This window comes from Canis aureus, chromosome 5 (genome assembly GCF_053574225.1).
Source record: "Canis aureus isolate CA01 chromosome 5, VMU_Caureus_v.1.0, whole genome shotgun sequence".
NCBI lineage: Eukaryota > Metazoa > Chordata > Mammalia > Carnivora > Canidae > Canis > Canis aureus.
Genome location: NC_135615.1, coordinates 62,422,505 through 62,444,800, shown reverse-complemented (window position 1 = coordinate 62,444,800; position 22,296 = coordinate 62,422,505). Strand labels below are relative to the sequence as shown.

General features: G+C 49.6%; 1 protein-coding gene and 2 long non-coding RNA genes across 7 annotated transcripts in view; 1 reads left to right on the top strand and 2 right to left on the bottom strand.

Moving 5' to 3' along the window:
- FTO (FTO alpha-ketoglutarate dependent dioxygenase) overlaps positions 1 to 20,097 on the top strand; it is a 428,971-nt gene extending 408,874 nt beyond the window's left edge. The window contains exons 9-10 of one of the 2 annotated variants that reach the window (XM_077898409.1): positions 19,006 to 19,065; positions 19,713 to 20,097. In XM_077898409.1, the coding sequence (XP_077754535.1) occupies positions 19,006 to 19,065; positions 19,713 to 19,767 (115 nt within the window). In that variant the 3' untranslated portion in view covers positions 19,768 to 20,097. Of the gene's footprint in view, positions 1 to 19,005; positions 19,066 to 19,709 lie in introns of both variants that reach the window. The other variant, XM_077898408.1, reaches the window with a different exon arrangement.
- On the bottom strand, positions 9,945 to 15,085 carry LOC144314380 (uncharacterized). 3 transcript variants are annotated; one of them, XR_013380257.1, is made up of 4 exons: positions 14,591 to 15,085; positions 13,740 to 13,897; positions 10,959 to 11,109; positions 9,945 to 10,175 (listed from the first exon to the last, which is right to left on the bottom strand). It is a non-coding gene; the product is annotated as an uncharacterized LOC144314380 (long non-coding RNA). The 3 variants fall into 3 exon arrangements; XR_013380256.1 differs by having other exon boundaries at positions 13,740 to 13,823; positions 14,591 to 15,031; XR_013380258.1 differs by lacking the exon at positions 13,740 to 13,897 and having other exon boundaries at positions 14,591 to 15,028.
- LOC144314379 (uncharacterized) lies at positions 18,644 to 21,901 on the bottom strand. 2 transcript variants are annotated; one of them, XR_013380255.1, is made up of 3 exons: positions 21,596 to 21,901; positions 20,999 to 21,149; positions 18,644 to 19,888 (listed from the first exon to the last, which is right to left on the bottom strand). It is a non-coding gene; the product is annotated as an uncharacterized LOC144314379 (long non-coding RNA). The 2 variants fall into 2 exon arrangements; XR_013380254.1 differs by lacking the exon at positions 21,596 to 21,901 and having other exon boundaries at positions 20,999 to 21,269.
- Between the last annotated feature and the right edge of the window lie 395 nt (positions 21,902 to 22,296).

Sequence of the window (22,296 nt, the reverse complement as noted above, 5' to 3'; positions counted from 1 at the left end):
CGAGGGCTCTGCTAAAAACGGCTCCGCTCAGTTTTTGCCAGTGCTGACCAAGAGCACGTTCATTTCACTTAGGAGCAGAGAAAACCTCACTTCTGGAGTCTAAAGAAAAATGAGCAAGGTGTCCAGGACCATGATTTTGCTTCATGCGGATTCACAGAGACGGAGAGTGATAACCAAAGACAATTTATCTACATGTGAAACTAAGCATTTATCAGATAATTGAAAAAAGAAAAGGCTCAAATCCCTGTATTAGACAACACAATATTCTTACCATTTGTGCAATGATTTGTTAATTAAATTGCTGCTAAAACAATATTTATTTTTCACCTTAAAATCAGCTGAATATCAATCTACAATCAATACAGTGTTGCCTGGAGGCATCTCCTGCTTCAAATTTGCTTCACAAATCTGCTGCAGGTAATTTATACCCAGTCAATAAGACATGTTTCAAAAGCCACTTTTCGCTCCCAACAGGCAACCCTGGTCTAATTTACAATTGGATAAGAACTGGCAAACTATACACACCTGAGTTAAATGTAATTTGTAATAGGATTTTTTTTTTTTTTAAGCAGTAGTGAAAGATTTGATTTCGCCTGTTCGGTATGCAAGTAATCATTGGCTATTTTTGGGACGATAACTGGAAAACATAAATTGCTTTTGTTTCCCTCTCAGGCATAATTTTTTGTTGTTGTTATTTGGATGGGGGGTGGGGGGCCTTCGGGGACCGTGAACGCCGCAATCACGTCTCCAGTACATGTTTGCAGAATCCACGGGTAGCGATCTGAGAGGCAACCGTTTATTGTTTGGATTTATTTTCTTAAGGAATTCTTTATTCTGGGGCGAGTCTTTGCACTGTCCCCCCAGTATTTGGGAAGAGGCAAAGGCAAGACAGGAGCTGTCACGGTTTGGCTGAACGGGAGACTTCCAAATTAATCCCAGGGCTTGAGATCTCAGCAAAGGCTGAAATCTGCGATTAGCGTTGCAAACTGCAATTAACAGGTGGGGAAGGCGCTGGGCGCATCTCGGCGGGCGGGGCGCCCCAGGAAGGTCCCCCGGGAAGGGGGTCCCCGAAGCTCCCACCCCACCCCTGCAGGCTGCCAGCTGCCAATCTGATTGGCTAAGTAGTTTGGACTGCACAATCCTCTCTTTTTCTTCTGGATTGATGTGTTTATTACTTTTTGTGACAGTGGCTCCCAAGGCAGATGTTCAATAAAGAAAAAAAAAAATCTGATACAGACCCAAGTCAAGAGAGAAAGCGGCGGAGATTTGCAGAAAATTGGGAAAGTTTATAAGCGTGGCGCTGTTATTGGTGATTCTGCTCCCAGGGTTGTAGCCGTGGTGTTATTTACTCTTCGCAGACGGAAGCCTAGCAGGGAATTATTGAAAGCCGAGCTTCCGGAGTTTTAAATTGCACTCGTTTGTGCACATCCTGCCGGCAGCTCATCAAAGAGGGGGGCTAAATTGAAGCTCTGAGGGATGGGAACTGTTCTGTCTCTCTGTCTCTGTCTCTGTCTCTTTTTTCTAGAAGGAGAAGAGGGGCCTTAGTTTCTAGATGAGGAGGTGGTGGTTTATTTGGCGGCATCGGGGAGCAGGTTCAGGCTATGGCATAACTGAGCTACCTAACATTCATCTTGGGGCTCTTTGGGGTCCAAGCTCTGCACCCCCACCCACTTCAATGGCTCTCCCAGGCCCCAGTTCCCTGCTCTCCTGGGTCTTCTCCTTCCTCGTCCCCAAGCACTCCCTGCTCACTGCCCCGTCCTGGTGGAGACCCACCTGCCCTGGACAGGGGCCGCTGTGCTGGGGACCCAGTGACAAATCTGAGGAAACTGACTTCCTCCAGAACGTCCTACTGTTCTCTCCCAGACCTGATGTGACCTTGAATCGGGCACATTCTAGAGACGAAACTTCAGGCATCCTGTCCCTCAAATGGGCTGGCAGGATCTTCAGGTTTCCTGTCTGCACACCTGCTTTTCAAGTCACCCCAAAGGCCATTTAAAAAAAAAAGATTTTATTCATTTATTCATGAGAGACACACAGAGAGAGGCAGACACAGGCAGAGGGAGAAGCAGGCTCCCTGCAGGGAGCCCGATGCAAGACTCGACCCCAGGACCCCGGAATCACGCCCTGGGCCGAAGGTAGATGCTCAACCACTGAGCTACCCAGGTGCCCCCCAAAGGCCATTTTAAAAATCAGGTTTATACCCCTTCATGTCCTCCTCAGTGCTTTTCTTTAGCATATGAAGCTCTTTTTTTTTTTTTTTTGCATATGAAGCTCTTAATCTATAAGCCGACTCCACCATAGAACAAGAGGAGTCAGTCAGTCAGGTGGTTAACTGCCCTTGCATATTATCACTTTTTTAGAGAAATTTTTATTTTTATGTATTTATTTACTTACCTTCTTAACTTATTTTGCACACATGAGTGAGAGTGAGCACCCACGCACAGGGGAGGGGCAGAGGGAGAGGGGAGAGAGAATCCCAAGCAGATTCCGAGCTGAGCACAGAGCCTGTCACGGGGCTCAATCTCACGACCTGAGACCATGACCTGAGCCGAAATCAAAAGTCAGGCGCTCAATCAACTGGACCACCCAGGTGCCCCTGCACTTGGAAATTATTAAACCCAAATAAATGTTTGCCGGGAAGTTCCCTCTCTTGGCATTTCCTTTTTTTTTTTTTTTTAAAGTTTTTTTTTTTTAAGATTTTATTTATTTATTCATGAGAGACACAGACAGAGAAGAAGCAGGCTCCATGCAGGAAGCCCGATGTGGGACTCGATCCCGGGATCCCGGGATCACACCCTGAGCAGGCGCCAAGCTGCCGAGCCACCCAGGGATCCCCTCTCTTGGCATTTCCTAAGCTATATGTCAGCTCACTGAAAGTTTGAGAAAGCCCAAAATTTGGATTTTGTCTGCTGCTTGCCAAACTTACTTGACTATTTAACAGTCATCCTATGTCAATTTATTGAATTTGCTGCGTGGCAGACCTCAGGCCAGCATCTGGGAAGATGACGCGAAAGAAAATGTAGTGTCCTTCTCTTTCCTTAACAAACCCTTCCTTACCCTCCCCCAAATACTGATTTAAATGAACCCAGCGCTTCACAGAGCACACCTTGGAAAATACCTCCTTAATGCAAAGGAGTGGCTTTGATGGTGGAATTTTGAGGTGCAGGAGAGTCTTCCAGCGCCCTGAAAATCATACTATTTGGAGAGCAGCCTAGTTGGCTTACATAGAGACCTGTCTCTGAGAGTGAACAAAGCTTGCAATGGTCAGAATTTAAAGCACTGGCTGATGGCTATCGTAGAATGCCAGGACTCACCTTCCTCCAGGCCTCCTGGCCTAACCAGGGTGCCCTAGTCTCTCCACTGAATCCTTCACGAGGAGTGGGTGGGGTAGTGGAAGGCCAGAGCAAGGGCTGGCCGGCCGGAGAGTCGTGTGATGACATTATTGCTCACATTCTCTCCAGGGGAGCCGTGACACGTACAGCCCAGCAGGATCAATCTGGGTAGCGTTGGGTATTTATCACGGGATGGAAAGTGGCCTTGGAAATTCAGAGCAGAAACTGATGGCTTTTCTCCTGAGAACACAGGATAATTCAAAACTTCAGCTTCAAGAAAGAGGTTGAAATGCAATGAACCATGGGGGGCTCTCCACGTTCCCACCATTCATAATTGGCAGATTAAACAGTTGATCTCGTTACTTCTTTTTGTGTCCAAAGTGGCTCTGTAGTTAGACAGGGGTGATCGGAGAGAAGGTAGTGTCTGCGGGCTCGCACGCACAACTAAAATAGGAAATGCAGCTGTGAGAGAACAAGAATGAGGGTCACTCGACAGTCTCATCACGAAAAGATGATTCGCACATCATTGTTCCTCTTCCTGTGGAGGTTCGGTGCCCCTTCTGTCCCGAGCACGAACACTGTTTGAAGACAGGCCCTCCTTGTCAGTAGAAAGCTCGATGTCTAGTCTGCGGGGTTGGGGCTGTTAGGGGCTGAATTTTGTCTCCTCAAGTTCATATGTTGAAACCCTAACTCCTTGTACCTCAAAACATCACTGCCTTCGGAGGTAGGATCTTTAAAGGGGAAATTAAATTAAAATGAGGTCTTTAGATTGGACCCAAGTCCCATCTGACTGGCATCCCTCTCAAGAGGAAGTTTAGAGACCAGACATGAGTGCACACGTAGAAGACGAGCGCGTGAGGACACAGCAAGAAGGCAGCCATCTGTGCACCAAGGAGAGAGGGCTCAGGAGAAACCAGGCTCGCCCACACCTGGATCTTGGGCTTGTCAAACTGTTGCAGAGAAAGTCAACATCTGGAGAGCAAGGAATGAGAGAGCAGACAGGGAAGGTGCTTGAGCAAGTATCCAGGAATGGGGATGGATTTTTGCTGACTGTCCCCCACAGACCTCTGAGCGGCCCATGCTCCTCATTGTCACTTGGGAGACGCCAGCTGAGGGAGCACCAGGCTGGGAACCAGGAGAGAAGCCTGTGGACGGCACAGTTTGTTTCCTGAGTGACAGCAATGGGTCCATTTGATCCCACACTATTTACTGCTTCATTTTTTCAGATGGGAAGTGAATTTTTGAACCTACCGGTAGCGCTACCCAATAGATGTATTCAGTTCTTTCCGACCTTCGTGTTTAGCTACTTCAGGCTCAGAAGAAATATTTGCGCTGGTTTCTGGAGATGAAATGATAGAGGGGACATGTAGACTCTCAGGTATTCATTTCCAAACCATTTTTATTTTAAAAATCAAGAAATTGCCACCTGGCCAGATGACCAGCAGAGAGCCTAGAGATGGAATGGGTGTTTGGTGGAGGCTAGGAAGAAATACTCTACATAGCGCTGGGAAATGACCATTTTTTTTAAAACAAACCTCCCTTGGATGTCTGCATCATATAAATCTAATAAGACAGAGTAAAAAATATTGGATTTATTTTTACAAGTTAGCTATGACCTCCCGACCTTCTGAATGGATTCACTTCGCCCGGTTCCTCTTAAGGGCCTTAGGGTGATGACTAACTCATAAAAATAAATCCAATATTTTCCCCTTAGCCATGTCATAGCCAATGTAGGAATTCAGATGATGGGGCAAGGGAGGTGGGTTTTCATTTCGTTTGACCTCCCATTATGAGAGGAGCTGAACCCTCAGCCCTGATGGGGCCTTGGGCTTGCCAGCACTCCCTGCAACCTGTGTACAAAGGAAGAAAAACAAGGTACCACTTTGGGGCCAAGCCCAGGGCAGGGCCTTGTAGGGATGCGGTGACCAGACAAGGGAGATGGCGCACGTGGGAAGAGACACATGCTTTTTGGCCTGAGGGACAGGGCGAGCCCTTCCCTTCTTTGCGAGGGCTGGGCAGGTGGCTCACTGTTCTTCCGTGAGAACAAAAAATCCCACCCTTAAAGGAAGGTATTCACGGGAGAAGGAATTTGGCCTCAGTGGAATAGTGTAGGTTGGTCTTCCTCAGGCCAGAAATGTCACCCGGATTGGAGCCCCGACATTTGTCATTACCAGGGACCTTGTTCGTCAAACACGTACGTCCTGATGACCTACTGTGTGCCAGACCCATGATGAGACTGAGCATGTGGGGTGAACAAGAGATGCTGTTCCTGACCCTGTGGGGCCTGTGGGCTAGTAGAAGACTCAGACGACAGCCAAACAAACCTAGAAATCCATGTGTAATCATAAACGCAGAGGTGTCCAGGAGAGGGGACCCCAGAGGCCTATGAAAACCAATAATGGCAGGACCCTGGCTTCTGGTGGCAGGGAGGGACAGTCCCACAGCCGTCCCCTGAGGAAGCCGTGGTTGAGCTGAGAGATGGGAAGTTCACGGGTGATGGGAGGCGTGGAGGGAGAGGGGCCAGTGCTCATGAGGCAGGTGGCATTCCCTGCCAGCGGGTCTGAGGCCGGCAGGACACCTGGGATTCCTGCCTGGGGAAGAGCAGAGCAGGAGGAGGAGGGGAAGGCAGGGCAAGGCAGTGCTGGGTGGAGGGGCCGGGCTGTGGTGCAGTATCAAGGGAGGCCTCCTCCCGCCTGCCCCTGACTCCACCCCAGAGCCGTGAGGCTGGGATGACCCCTCAGACTAGCTCTGCGTTGGGATTATGGTACTGGGCCCTTCCACCCCCTCGGATACCAGCCACTCTGGCGAGGCCGTGGAGCGTAGGGTGTCCTCAACAGATGCCGCTCATGAAGAGGCTGACAGCTCGGGCCAGCCGCCAGCCGCCCTGCCAGCGCCTGCGGAGAACCACATCACAGGAGCCTCGAGCGCACCGACGTCTCTAGCCGCCTCCCTCCCTGGGCGAGCCAACGCTTTCCCGTGGCTTTATTTTTATTTTTTTTTAATTTTTTTATTTATTTATGATAGTCATACAGAGAGAGAGAGAGGCAGAGAGAGAAGCAGGCTCCATGCACCGGGAGCCCGACGTGGGATTCGATCCCGGGTCTCCAGGATCACGCCGTGGGCCAAAGGCAGGCGCCAAACCGCTGCGCCACCCAGGGATCCCCTCCCGTGGCTTTAAATACGGTCTCCTCATGGAGATGCCTGGAGCCTCAGCGGGTGAGCGGCTGCCTTCGGCTCAGGGTGTGGCCCCGAGGTCCCGGGATCGAGTCCCGCATCGGGCTCCTGCTTCTCCCTCTGCCTGTGTCTCTGCCTCTCTCTGTGTCTCTCATGAATAAATAAATACAATCTTTAAAATAAATGCATAAATACATAAATACCGTCTACTTGCTGGTGACTCACCAACTGCATCTCCTGCCCAGACCCTTCCCGCAGACTCCAGACCCGTCTACCCAGTAGCCTTCTGGACGTCACCAGTAAGATGCCTCAGGAACCTTGGCCCCCTCTGAGGGAAACCAGCTTTGCTGTGAGCTGCCCTCTGGAGAGAACGACGTGGCCACCGCTCAGGAGGACCCGGGATCCTGGAGGCGGCTCCTCCCCTTGAACCTCAAGATGGGACCACAGCGCTGGCTGACACCCGAGGGGGGCTCCTCCCTGTGAGCGATGCCAAACCAGAGGACCCGGCTAGGCCGAGCCAGGATTCCTGACCTGGGATGATAAATGTTTGCGGTGTCAAGTGCTAGGCTTGGGGATGCGAGGACTTCCTTGATCCTTGAAGTTATTTGAAGGAGAGGATCCCGTAGACTCAGGGCTAACGTCCAGTAACACGGAGGGTGTGCCAAGGGCGAGGTGGCAGCTCTGAGGCGACTTCCAGGGTGGGCAGAGCCAGATTCACTGGAAGCCCTCATGCCTCTGATGCTTGGAATTATGCCCACATTCTCCTTGTGCCCGTTTATATATATTTTTGGCCACCACCACTCTGGACTCAGGGAGCCCTGGTGGTCTATCTGTTATCTTGTGAAGGGAAGGGGTTTTTTTTGTTGTTTTTTTTTTTTTTTTTTTTTTTTTTTCTGCTTTGGACCAGTCTTTTCTCAGAGAACTCAGCTTGGTGCTCTCTCCCGTGCAAGACCTGTCGCCTTCTCCGGGTGGGAGGGGGGGACCGTCTCTCTAAGGGGGCTCAGGGAAGCCAGCCTCGGGGTGGGGGTGAGGTGCCGGGAGGTGAAGCTGGGTCTGGCGGCACTTTATGCCACCCTGAGGAACTGTCAGCTGCACAAGCTGAAGAGTGGGGGGCTGCTGCGATGGGGGGTTGTCTGCGAAGCATTCCTCACCCCGCTGTGGGGCCACCGCAAGAGCCTGGGCCCCTCCGTCAGCAGAGGCCCCACCTGCCGGGTCGGGAAGCAGGACACACCAGCTTGTACTTCGCAGGTACCCCTGGAGTTACCTCAGAACCACGGCTCCATTTACAATCTCCCCCTTTATAGTGTAGCAGAGACACATAGTTTTGGGGGGAATGTGGCAAAACTGCCGGGCCCTCGTATGTGGGTAGTGCTTGCCTGTATGTGCCTGCACACAGCCTCTTCCCGGCCTCGAGGGGAGCCCAGCCCCTCCAGTGGTCCTGGGGAGCCAGGGTACTTGGTATTCACCCAGCCACATGTTTTTGAATGTCTCGGTCTTTGATCCTGTCTGTCCTTAGACTTTCTTTTTCTAGGCCGAGGACACCTATTTGGAGGTCTTTCATCCCACAGAAGCCCGTTGGCCTCTGGCCTTCCCTGCAACTTCATCTGTTTGGCTGGATTTTTTTTTTTTAAGGTCTATCCTCTTTCTAATTATAAAAATAAAACACATTTTTTGTTTTCATAAATCTTGAGATAATTCAGGAGTGTATAAACAACAAAAACAAATGTCTCGCTTAGGGTACACGATAATTGCACAGAACACCCATCTGGGGTGTAGACACATCAGGGTTTCCTACGAGGCATGGTTGCTGAGAGGGCAGCGTGGCATCACAGCCCTTGTGTCTGAGATACCTGTCCTCAAGTCTGGGCCACTCCACTTCTCCAGCTCTGTGACCTCAGCAAAGTTACCAACCCTCTGTGAGCTCCCCTTGGAAGGTTAGGTGAGGATTGAATACGCTCATGGAGGCAAGCCTTGGGAAACAGGGTTTGGAACAGGGTGGGCACTCTGAGAATGTGAACGTGTCCCCAGCTGAGCCCCTGCTCGACCCCCCACCCACGCACCCGGGTCCTCTTTGGTATGTCCACCCCAGTGAGAGCTACCACTCTCCCCCCGAAACCCAGGCATCATCCTGACACTTCTTTGTCTTCCGCTCCCCGTAGTCAGCCAGCAGCAAATCACACCGACTTCACTTTCTGCCCTGTGTGTTCTGCATTTGTCCCTTTAGCCCTCTCTCTATCCGGCTATATCCCACGGAGTTGTTGGTACACTGAGACGTGGCTGGTGGGAATGTCAAGTGATGCCAACCCAGTAGGAGCTGCTGGCAGCTCCTCAACATGTGACCCATGTGGTTCCTGAACGACCCAGCAATTCCCCATTATCATACTTCGGAGGTATAGACTCCGAACTATCGGAAGCAGGTGTGCGATCAAAACCTCTACACGAATGCTCCTAGCAGCTCCATTCACAGGAGCCACGAGGTAGAAACAACTCACGTGTCCATCGGTGAGTGATGGGCAAGGAAAACATGATCTCTCCGTACAACGAACAAAGACCAGCTCATGCTACAGGCTGGCTGAGACTCGAAAATATTATGCCAGGTAATAAGGAGCCAGACGCAAAAGACCACATGCTGTATGACTCCATTCATGCAAAAGGTCTGGAATAGGGGAACCAAGGGGCAGGGGCCCCTGGAGTGAGTGTTTCATGGGTTACTGTTTGGGAAAATGACAAAGTTCTGAAACTAAAAGGTGGTGATGGTGGCACAATAACGCCACTGGGTCATATATAGACACTGGAACATGGTTAAAATGGTAATTTTTATGTTTCCTGTATTTTACCATAATAAAAAACTCCTGTGTCCTGCGATCAATACCTCCTCATTTTCCCTTCCGACCCCTTCCCCCCATTCCTGGCAACCACCATTCTATGAGTTTTACGATTTTAAGTTCCACATATAAGTGAGATCATGCAATATTTGTCTTTCTGCGTCAGGCTTATTTCCCTCAGCAGAATGTCCTCCGGGTTCACCTGTGTTGTTGCAAATGGCAGGGTTGTTCTTAATTTTTAAAGGCCAAATAATATTCCATTATAAACATATACCACATTTTCTTTGGGCCGAAGGGTACAGAGCTCCAGTAGTGCAAGACGAGTGGGTTCTAGGGGCCTCAAGTACAGCATGGTAACGATGGTCGACAACGCTATATTGTATACTTGCAATTTACGAAGAGGGTAGATTTTGATTTAAATCTCGGCACACACCCGCCCATGGTAACACAGAGGCGACAGCTTGATTGTGATGCTCTTTTCACAGTATATACATCTATCAAAACATCAAGTTGCATATCTTAAATATATACAATTTTTATGTATCAAAGACGACTCAATAAAGTTGTTAAAGAAACGAGGATTTTTCTGAAATCCAAATTTAACTGGGCATCCTATATTTTATTGGGCAACCCTGCTCCCAGCACACCATGGCTCCTATGGCTGCTTTCAGGAGCTCTAGTATCTTCTTCCTGGAAGTCCCTCCACAGCAGGGCAGGCTCTCTCCTTTTCTGCTCTACCCCTGCCCTCATCAGCAGCCTGGATGGGAGGGCGTGTCTGCCCAGGCTCTTCCTCTTCTGTTCTTGCCCCTTGATCAGCAATGACCTTGATGCTCAGTCCCCTGGGCTTCGCCTGCAGGGAGAACCCCAACATTGCTGAGAACCTCTGGCAATATCTTTTGGACTGGTGAAGTGGCTCATCCAGGGGTGGGGGTGGCAGGATTTGAATTTCCAGAAGCCACAGGCCCTCCCTCAACATCCTCCTATCCACTGCTGAGGGTCAGAGCTGGTTTCCCCACTCCATCTTCATCTTTAATATAAGCAATATCCTCCCAGGCTCCAAGGACAGCAGTTTGCCTTCCTTCAAGAGTGCAAATTAAAGTGATGCCACCAAGGGCATTAATGGTCTTAGCAGAGTCAACACGGAGAGCATCGTGCATTCCCTGTGTAATATTAAGAGTGACTAAGCAGAGGCACTGCCCTTCCAGCCAGGCTGGGACTGAATACCAGAGGCTCCTCTGGGGGTGGAGGGAGGAAGGGAGAGGGGAGGAGCTCTGAGCTGCCAATCACCTGCTGTAGCATCGCTCACATCCCAGCCCTGGGGGGCCGTGGGACAGAAGGTAAAGGTCAGAAACTCTCAGCAAATATTTGGAAGGCTGTTCCCACGCCCAGTGGGTTTGGACACAAGGTAATCCTCTTCTGGAAGGGGCCCAGTAATCCCTGAGCAAATGCCTGGCCTAACTGGTAACTGCATGGCTGAGCCAGCCCATCCCTCCAGGGATAGTCAGGAAGGGAGAAGGTGAGGCCCACACCCCAGGCTGAGGCTGGTGTGGGAACACACCCACTGGCGAGTGCGTTAGCGTGAGACCCGTGGCATTGGGGTAGACAATATTGTGTTATCTATAACCACACTTATAGAGCATGTTCTGTACCCCAGGCTTCAGAGATGGAAGATGTGGTCCTTGTCAGGAACCCAGACTCTGGTGAGAGAGCAGCAGGTCTGTAGGCTCCCTGAAGACAGACAGCATCTCTGACTTGGCTCCCTGTTGCACCCCCAGGAGCTAATGGAGTAAGCAAATGAATGGCTGACTGAATGAATGACTTCCAATACAGTGGGGCTCCCTACACCGTCCCATGGGACTCAGGAGGACTTTCCAGAGAGGGACTTAAAGAGAGGTCCGAAACAGCTGGGCAGAGGAGGCATGGAAGGGTGGACCCAGGCAGAAGGAATAGCACCTGCAAAGACTTCAGGCTCGAGTCCCCGTCAGGATCCAGGGGTCTGGAAGGACCTTGCCCGCCATGGGGAGGAGCTTGAATTCCTTCCTGAAGCTCCGGAAGGATTTTAAGTAACAAAGCAACAAGATCTGATTTGGATTTTAGATCATTAATGTGGATGATGGGATTGCTCATTCTATTTATTAATGTATATTAAAAACAAACCGCTATTACATACCAGACATTACACTGAGTCTAGACCAATACTGTTCAGCAGAAACATAATGTGGGCCACATGAGTAGTTTTAAATTTTCTAGTAGCCACATTTTATTTATTTATTTTTAAAAATGTTATTTATTTATTTGAGAGAGACCAAAAGACAGAGAGGGCACACGATTGGGGGCAGGAGCAGAGGGAGAGGGAGAAGCAGACTTCCCACTGAGCAGGGAACCAAAAGAGAGGCTCGATCCCAGGACCCTGGGATCATGACCTGAGCTGAAGACAAACACTTAACCAACCGAGCCACCCAGATGCCCCTAGTAGCCACCTTTTAAAAGGTAAACAGAGCAGGTGCTATACTTAATAAATCATTTAACCCAATATAACTGAAATATCCAGGAACATTTTACATTATTTTTTGGTTGTTCTACATCTTTGAAATCCAGTGTTTATTCTTGTGTCACACTTGCCCAGTAGGCACCGTGGCTATAGTACTGAACAGCTCATGGAGGTGTAGATGACGTGTAGGAAGCAATCATGGTCTTAGTCCTCACAGAGCTCAGTGCCTGGAGGAGATCCACAATTCAATAAGTGACAGTGGTGGTAAGGGAGGCGGGGAGGATCCTGACACCCAGGGAGCATGGCTGAGGGACACAAGTCAGGGTAAATTAGGTGGTGTCCTCAAGGATGAATGGGGGTCAGTTAACTGGTGGTGATGCTGGTGGGGCTGGACTTCAGCCATGTTCCTGGCTGGCTGGCTGGACACCTGCTCAATTGCCCTAAGTCCCAGGAGAGTGGCTTGTGGTGAGTCTGGCAGGGTGGGCAAGGCCAGCCTGCAGCCATGCTGGGCATTTGGGCTTCCTTCTGAGAGCAACGGGAAACCACCCAAGGGTCATAAGGAAGTGGAGCAGTGACCACAATCAGATCTTTACAAATAGTCCCTGGTGGATGATGTGTACACGTGGACTGGGAGGGCAGGGCCGAGGAGGACAGCCCATTGCCTAGCGCACCTGTTCTAGCAGGAGATGCTGGTGTTTTGAAGGGGGGGTGGTGATGGCACTGGAAATGGGAAGTGGTGGGTTAGAAGCCAGAACCAGCAGGACATAGTAATGGATTGGGGGCATGGATGTGCGCAGGTGCACCTGTGGGCGCACGGGGTGAGAGGTGCAGATAAGGGGTGACTCCCAGTTTTCTGATGCTGTTTCTGAGATGGGAAACCTAAAGGAGGGGAAGCTTTGGGCATCAGCGGGGGAGATGACAGGTTCAGTCTGGAGTATGTGGAGCTGGTGGCGCTTGCTAGACGAGGTCTGATTTTAAGTGACAGTAAGTAAGTCCAGGCTTGGGAGAGAGGGCTGGACTGGACAAGCCCCTCTGGGAGATGGTCAGGCTCTGAATGCCTGGTTGGTAATTAAACACATAGAAATGGGTAAAATCATCTAGAGCAGTGGTTCACAACCAGGGGCGACTTTGCCCCCAAGGGCCATTTGGCAACGGCTGGAATACATTCTCCGTCGTCACAATCCGGGGGCCTGGGGACTACTGCCCACGTCTAGGGGGTCGAAGCCAAGGATGCTGCTTAACATCCTGCAATGCAGAGGACGGGCCCCCACAGCAAAGCCTACCCAGCCTGGAATGTCCTCAGTAGCGCTGAGGTGGAGAAAGAGACGAGGCAGAGGGAGAAGAGGAGACAGTCTTGGATGGAACCTGGAGGAAGTCTGACATTTCAGGAAGAGCGAGTAGATGAGGAAGGAGGGATCCGTGAGGTGGGAGCTTCTCAGCAGCTGAGAAGGGAGACAGGGCAACAGGCACAGCCGGCCCAGGTAGGAGGCTGTGAAGTCACCCCCCGGGAATAGTTACATTGTATCTTTCTAGTTGAGACCTTTTCCATTTTGATTCTTCTTCCCCAAGCCAGATCTACGGACACCCCAAATTTCAAGCACCCGGAATACAGAATTGCAGTGTGGCCAGTGGAGATCACAGGCTCCATCACTTGTTGGGTATGTCCCTTGGGCAAGAGGCTCAGTCTCCCCAAGCCTTGGTTTCTCACTCTGGAAAATGGGCGTGTGACCACGACTGAGAAGATAATAAATTGGCACCTAATAAGTGCTCAATTAGTGGCAGTTACTTTACTTCCTTTCCTTTATCATCTTGTGGCCAGCTTGCTTATAAGCTATTCTTAGGTTTTTATCTAGTCTACTCTGCCAAAATCCTACTGAAAGCAGGATAAGTTTTAGGGTGAGGTCTCTGTTTCCTTACCTTGCAGATAAAGTCCAGCTATGGGGCACCTGGGTGGCTCAGTGTTGAGCATCTGCCTTCGGCTCAGGTCTTGATCCCAGGGTCCTGGAATCGAGTCCCATATCAGGCTCCCTGCGAGAAGCCTGCTTCTCCCTCTGCCTCTGTCTCTGTCTCTGTGTCTCTTGTGAATAAATAAATAAAATATATATATTTTTTAAGTCCAGCTACTTGTATTCCAGGCTCTTGATGTGAAAAGCACCTTTTAGTGAAGCACACCTTCTCCTACCCCTTCCCTCCCTACCCCTGCTCTCCCCAGCTTTCTCTTCTCATTCTGGTCCTTTGTATTAAAGAGTATGCCATTGGTAGGACCAGGTCCTCTGGGACACGGTTTGGTTCATCTTTTTAATCACACCAGGAAGCAGAGGAAAAGGCTCCAGATTGGAATCTCTTTGAGGGCCAAGACATACCAGACCTTCCAAACTCTCTCACTGATATTACCCAGCAGAGGGGGTTAAACTCGGACCACCCTTTACTCAGCCTCTCAGGGTTCAGGGTGTGATGGGGACATGAGTTAGGCAATCGACTCCAGGGAAACATTTTCTTTCAAATGTTCAAATGTCTCCTGTTCATCTTTAAAAATCAATAAATTTAAATTCTAGTCCATAATTTATCACTGTTCATTTTAATATAATAATAAAATTTTATATTCTTTTCTAGATGAGTTACATGATTTCTCTCTACCCCATTAGTTTTCCCAAGGCACAGAGATATACCACCACGTAACCCCGGGAAGATTGGAGTGTCTCAGCTTGACATCAGGTACAGCTTGACCACCAGGAATACCCAACATGTTTTTTTTGGGTACCACATACCTCCTGGACATTTGATAGATTCCTAGGGATGCAGGGTATGATGATTAGAGGAAGGCAACAGTCATGGAGCACATCATTCTGGAATAAAGTGTTTTCTGGGGAACTGAGAAGGTTCCTGAATTCTCCATTGCTCCAAAGAGACTATGATTCTATTTTTTTTCCAGCCAGCAGAATTTTTCTAACTGGGGTTTTGGTGGTTAGCAAAAAAAAAAAAAAAAAAAATGTTTCCAACGTACCCGAGGAGGGGGGGACCTGTTGAAGGTGTCTGGTGTAATTTCTGTTGGGCAATGGTCGGGGCCTCACAGGTATTGAGATTGGAAGGGTTTCCTACGTTTTGCAAAGCCATCCATTATAGACACCCTCTATGTTAGCAGACATGGCCCCACAAACGGGCTGTCAGAGCCTCCCAAGAATGATGCCAGGAGAAACAGAATGTCAAAGACAATGCCCTATTCTTTGTCTCTAGAGGAAGAAGTCATCCCCAGGTGCTCAGGCATGGATGGAGTGGACTCTTCTCTGACACATCACACACACACTGCAGCTAAGTTTGTGGAGATTCCAAACAGGGATTACAGTTCCCTCTATGAAAAACACTGTCTGCTTATTTTTTTGGTCTTATGAACAAAATGGCTTCAAATTTACATAATTAAAATTCTGGTGTCTTTCAGATCATAACAATGGGTAATTAACATTGTTACTTGTCAGCTGGGAAATACCTCGGGAGGAGGATGTCAGAGCCCAGCCGTTTTATTTTGGGCCACATCTCATGGACAATCAGGGCTAATTGAATCACCCCCATCTCATGGAAAATGAATGAAAGAACATTGAACGTTGCTAGCCCGGCTCACAATCAACTCAGAAAGGCTGCTTGCTCAAACAACCCTGCGTCGGAGACAGCAGCCTGACAGTCTAATTTAGAAGCGTTGCTTAAAATCTTAATCAGCGCCTTGAAATTAACAGAGGCGAGTTCCGACACCATGTTTGTTGTTTATGGTTATCATCATTAATAAACGTTAAAATGTTTTTACAGGTGTGGAGAAAGGCACATCCCGGGGACACTGCTCTCCTACGTTTGTACTCTCTACCAAGAAAAAAAAAAAAAAAAAGAAGAAGAAAAAAACCATGTCATCGTCAAGAATGAAGACGTAACATAATCATCAGAGCTTGGCTTCCTTTTATTTTGTGGTTCCCTGAAAGCTATCTGCAGTCCTAAGCCCGGGTCCATCTTCCCTGCACAAGTGCTATCTTGATTGACACGTCTCCAAATAAGCTTGTGAATAGCTTTCCATATTAGCCTCAGAATAATTCAGATGTCAAATTACGGCTCGCAGACTCCCTGACTCCTCTCGAGCCCCAGAATGAATTTTTTTTTTAAATATTTGGGGGGAAAATATTAAAGGTTGTTTGGGTTGGGTCAAAGTTCGTATCATTTGCTAATAAAGAGCCACAGAGGGTGTTTGCACAGGGTGGGTGGCGTTGATTTTATTTTGTGCCCCAGCTGCAGGTCAGCCTGACCCCTGGCCAGCGGTTTGGAGTGTGCAAGCCTGCAGACTCTTTGCACCTTTGCAGTTTCCCGTGGGTTTGCTTTGGACAGAAAAGGGGACGAGGGAAGAAGGAAGGGGAGAAGAGCCAGGCATTCTCTCTCTGCGCAGGACTCCTGGCTGATGTCATCTCTAAATATGCAGCTTTAATTGCTCCTCTCGGCAGCAACAAGGGAAGAGATCTTAGTTACTTGTCTTCATCACCATTGAAACCGCGCAGCCGACCCAGCCCGGATTCCCGTCCAGCAACCACACAGAAGCATTTCTGGCAAACGAGAAGGCAAAGCAGTGCTTGCCGGGCTGATAATGACCACTTTTCATAATATTTGTTGGATGCTCTGTAACGTGCGGCTGAGAAAACTCTCATTATTACTGGCTGTTGGCGCAGCTGTAAATATTTAACCAAGAATGCTACCTGCTTTGTGGGAAGACTTGCTAATTACACCTGCTTCTCTCTATAATTACATATTGTTGTAAAATTCCACGATAATGACACAACTGTGTCTTCCTGGTGCAAGAGGTAAATTTATACCAAGTACGGCCCCGGAATTTCCATAAGCAATTAGCCTACACATTTATATCCCTGTGTTTTTCTGTGATTTTATTGAAATGAAAGATAATGAATTAAACCCAATTACAGCAGGAAGACAGCTAGCAAGTTGATGTTCCTTTCAAACCGCAGTTCCACTTCACAAGCGGAGTGAGGAGGAGAACTGGATTCCTGCTGAATACCTCTGAAGCATCTCGATAAATTAGAAATATCAGCCTGGTAGCATGGACCCTGATAAACAGCCTGTATCGGGGACTGGGGTTCCCTCGGATAAAATGCTCCTCAACAAGGTGCCCAATTCGAGGCTGAGCAATGTGAGGCACTGCCCTTGGCTCGTAGCCTGATTATTAGTGGAGCAACCCTATGGAAAAAAAAAGAAGTTTTTGCAGATGCCGTAATAAAGCCCAAGATAATAATCTGTAGTTTGCAGGGTTCGTTGAGGAGCGTGAGAGACGGTCCTTGGCATTCGGGAAATAGGAGACAGACAACATCCTTAGTACCCTAAGCCGTGGGCTCGCCTGTTCTCCTGGAAATCTCTCCGGGAGACTTAGAGACACGACGCCGGCCGGCAGGGCTGAGAGAAGGCTTCGGTCGCTGTCGTCAGGAGAAGGTTCCCAGTGCAGAGTCCCGCTGCCGAAAGGACAGGACAAAACCAGCGGCCTGGGGATCCACTGCCAAAATCTCCCGCCTCAACATCTTTATTGTCTTCTCTTCCTCTTCTCCTTCCCTCCCCGCCCCCCCTTCCCCCTCCGTATAAATGCAAACATCTCAAAATGTCAGAGGCAGAGAAGTGACCCATCCGTCCCCAGCACAGGGGACGACTCTGCTCTGATCTCGGCATCATTTCAGACACAGGCACAGTCCCCGGGGTTCGGGGCTCCTCGGCACAGTTTTAAAGCTGATGATGAATTTCTTTCTTTATTTAGCGGTCATGACTATTCCTAGGAACACTTTCTGGTAAATAGGAAGGCGGTGGCGTAATTACAGGCGGCGGGAGCGGGAGCGTGACAGCCTGGGCCGCAGGAGCAGCCGCGGTCGTCCTGCCCCCGCCCGGCCCGCAACCCTTCTGTTCTGTCCTGTTCGATTTGCTCTGGGCGGCGGGGCTGGAGCGCGCGGGCCTAATGGTCGGCTGTCGATACAGTAAAAATGCTAACCCGTCTTTACATCTAATCCATTCTGAGAGGGCTCTTTGCAGAAATGGCCTCTTCCATTTCTTCATTTTCAGAAAAGCCAATCAAGGAAGATTGAACCACACGCGCTGTCGGTACAGTGTTGTTGTTTTTTTTTTTTTGTAAGTGTGCGTGTGTGTTTTAAAAAGGCGCGATGATTAATTTTGAGACACAGCATTTTGTGTTAAGTTGTCTTTGACGATTTTCTTCCCCGCCTTTTTTTTTTAAGGGCTCTGAAAATCAATGCTCTGCTCCACTACCATCCATCTTTATATAGTAATAAATTAAGTGGGAGGTATTGATATTTTTGACTGAGCTTTTAGAATTTACATACTAATGACAATTATACCCTTGTGACTGTTGATTTCTGCTGCTGTTGACTGTTTGTGGCTCGGGCAAGAGGCGTTTGAGTTTCGCCTGTTTGCTCTGCTGTTCCTGGGTGTCCACAGCATCCCTCTATGTCTTGGGTGGAGACTGAGGTCCGTGGGAAACTGGGTCCCAAGGAGGGGAGGGCTCAGGAAAAGCTCTCCTGAGGAACTCCCCCAAGGGCAAGGCCGCATGACCTCAGGCTTGGCAATGAATGTGGGGAACTGAGGCAGGGTTATACCAAGATACCACACAACAGTGGGCAGCGGCCCTCACCAATGGGTCCTGGGCAGGGGTGTCCTGGAGGTCCTTCTGCTCTGCCAGACGTTAACCCTTTAGGTGCTGAATTAAGGGAAGTAGAGCGTTCTGCGAAAGCCAGGGTGACAAGCCACAGAGGGACTGGGGAGAAGGGCTATGTAGCAGGTGATACAGGGCATCCCAATGTTTAATACTGATGCAGACTGGGTGAATTTTAGCTCTGGATAGGAATCCCCCACCACCACCACTGCACACACACTTAGAAATCCTGAAGTCACAGAGGTATCGTGTGCCCTTTCCATTCCTTAAGAAAAAAAAAATAGGGGAGTCGGCTGGGTGGCTCAGTCGGTTGGGTGTCTGCCTTTGACTCCGGTCATGATCCCAGGGCTCTGGGACCGAGCCCTGTGTCTGACTCCCTGCTCGGTGGGGAGTCTGCTTCTCCCCTTCCCCTCTGCCTGCCACTCCTCCTGCTTATACTCTGCCTCTGTCAAATAAATAAATAAAATCTTTTTTTTTTTTTTTTTTTTAAAGGAGAATTTGGAACCCTGCCATGGAGTGCCTGACTCACTTCGTGCTTGCAAACTGCTTCTGGTAAGTTCTGAGTTTGGGCAGAAATGTAGACAACTACGGCCCGCCACACCCCCTCGCCCTGTCCCTCCCGCGAGGTGGGTGAAGGGCATCTTCTCAGCATTTGGCCAGAATGTGTCGGGAAGCAGAGAAAAAGGCCTAGCAGAGACGGAAGGACAGCAGCAAGGCCAGGGCCGCTGGAGGATTTCATCTGATGAGACCAAAGCCCTCGGGCCGGTCGGAGGGCTACCCACAGGTAGCCGACCAGGAAAAATACCAACAAACGGGCACGCAGGCCTCAACTTCACTGAAACAATTATGTCGGGCACCGGGACAGCCTGGAAGCTAACAACAGTTTATTCGCAGAGATTAATTTGTCAGTAATATTGATTGTCGGAGGCCTGTTTCTAAGATTCCACGAGGCGCAGACAGCAGCCACTCGTGCAGGATTTCTCCCTCTAGAGTTTCCAGGATGTTGAGGAGGCGACTCGGAGGCGCAGGACGCTTGTGCTGTCAAACTAGACTCGGCCAGGCCCACTGATCCCGGGGCAAGGGGTGTGGACTTTGTTTACATTTCGCAGAAGCAGCAATAAATTGTTTGTTTACACACCAGGATCTCTCTCTCTCTCTCTCTCTCTCTCTCCCCTCCCTTAATGGGGGTCAACCAGCAGGGCCAGGCGCCTAGCGTGGAGGGGAGCCAGTGGAGCTTTCCAGACGAAGCCCTGAAATCATTATGCGGGATTATCCAAATATGAGGGCTGCTGAAAGTCCACCTTCTCTGGTTTCCTGCTGCACAGAGATTGCTCGGTTACATCCAACTGTCCAGGAAGTGCCTTTGCGAGAGTGTCTGCAAAGAAAGGACAGAACAGAGGAGAGGTGTGGAGGAGAACTCACTTTCATCAGAGGATCGGCTTTCAGGCTGGTTTGGGAGCCCAGAGCATTATTGTATTACACGCGGCACTGAAATGCGCCTTGTTTCGCTTCCTTCTCCCCCCCCCCCCCAACTCCTTTCTTTTCTTTGAGTGTTTTTGAAATAAAAGAGTGTTTTCTTCCAAATTGTGCTGGGAGGCAAATTCTTGAACGGTGTAATAGAAAATGTTAGACAATATTCCTTACCGGAGCTATTGACATTTTGGATAGTTGTGACACTTTGATTTTTCTCAAAACATATGGATCAAGCCTGGCTGCATTATTGGACAGGAAGTCCTGATGAAAGGCCTTCCTTTATCTTTCTTTGTATTCCCCCCCTCTGTTTGTTCATGGCTTTCTCTCTGAATATAATCGTGGTTTTCTTAAGCTGTCCGGGGAGTCCTTACCGCCTTACTAAATATTTCATGGTGCACAGCACACCATACCTGCCAACTGCTTTTTTATTTGTTGTCAAAAATAAAGGGTTCGTCCTTCGGAGTAGGGGAAGAAAAAGAGAGCCGGTTTATTCTGTTGTTTTTATTTTAAAGTTTCTCATCTGCCCCAAATGCAGGGAGACACTGGAAATCCAGGAGTGGTGCCTTTCATTTGCCGGGGACACGGCTGGCCACTTATTTATTTATTTGCGGCTTATTTATTTATTTGCGGCGCGCACTCTCTTCTATGATTCCCAGCACTTGTTTCTTTGCGGTTTCCCGTCCTATTTGTTCAAAAGGGAAAAGTTCAAAGCGGCTCTGTCAGCTGAGGGAGAAGCCTGCTGAATACTAACCCTCCAGCGCCCGCCTGCGCTGACCTTGAGAGGGGAGCCGTAAACGGTCCCATTGCAAACCCGCATGTGTGTTTTGTTAGACCAGGTCGGGCGGGGTCAGGGCTCACCTGAGGCCTGCGGAGCCGCCGACCTGCCCGAGCAGCGGGGTAATGCATTTTTAAAAGGGACATTCTCCACTCTGAATGGGCCTAATATGGTCTCTGTTTAAAAACCTGTCAGAATCCCAGGCACACACTCCATAAAATATAAATAAGTACTTACTGTTTGCAGATGTTGCTTGTTTTTCATAATGTTTGTATTTGAAGTCTCGAATCCTCACTTCCTGTCAGGTTCCCTCCTGCCTCTCCTCCGGTGTCTGAAGGAGCCCGGGAGAACTTCAGATGGCAAGTTCTCAATGAAGACACTGTCAAGTCTGTCAGCGTCCCTGGCACAATTAGCATTTTCCCTCTCTCTCCCTCTCTCTCCCTCTCTCTCCCTCTCTCTCTCTCTCTCTCTCTCTCCCTCCCCCTCTCTCTCTTTCTCTGTCTCTCAACACCAGGGTTGATTTCTCGCCAGTTTGACGTGGGCCATAGAGAGCCACCTCTCCTGCTGGCGCCTTTGCAAGGGGCTCCAGTCTCGGGGAGGTGTGATTTTTTTTTTTTTTTAATTTTTATTATTTGTTTGTTTATTGAGGTGAGGCTCGGAAAAGCAAAGCTGGAAGTCAACAGGCCTGTAACAGGCACACTTAGATTAAGTGGAGAGAATTAGCAAAGAAAGAGACTGTGGGGAACCTGGGAGGGGGGCCTCATGTCTCTGGGGCGCCCATCCTCATCCCCGGAGCCCCGCGATCAATTCAGAGCAGGTGCCTGATGAACTTACCTGTGCGTTTGACTGCGCCCGCACCGAGCAGCCCCTGAACCGACCTGACGTCTACCAGGGTCTCGGGCCTTCCCCGCACGCTGGCCCGAGCTTGCCCCGGCTCCCAACCCGGTCCGCGCAGCCCCCCAGGGTGGAGGAAGGACCCCCTTCTCGGCCCCCTATCTCCTGGCTCCCTTCCTGCCTGCTGCCCCCGCGGGGCGATGGGTGACAGGTGGGACCAGGGCTCATCTCTCTGCATGACCAAGCCAGCAGATCCTTTATTCCAGAGCCCCGGTGGCTGGACACTGTGCCAAGAGGACTGTTGCTTTTTATTCCCAAGCCCTCCCCATGACTCAGCTGAACATTTTAACACCCCACGCCCTGGGGCCCCCACCGGCCAGCTTGGAGAGTGACATGGGAGCGCTCCCCGCACACCCGTGGGCTTGCAGAAATGGGCATTTAGGCGTGTGTGTATGTATGTAGGTAGGTATTTATTCATTTATATATATATATATATTTTTTTTTATTTATGATAGTCACAGAGAGAGAGAGGCAGAGACACAGGCAGAGGGAGAAGCAGGCTCCATGCACCGGGAGCCCAACGTGGGATTCGATCCCAAGTCTCCAGGATCACGCCCTGGGCCAAAGGCAGGCGCCAAACCGCTGTGCCACCCAGGGATCCCTATTTATTCATTTTTAACTGCGTATGCAGCCCTCTGGTT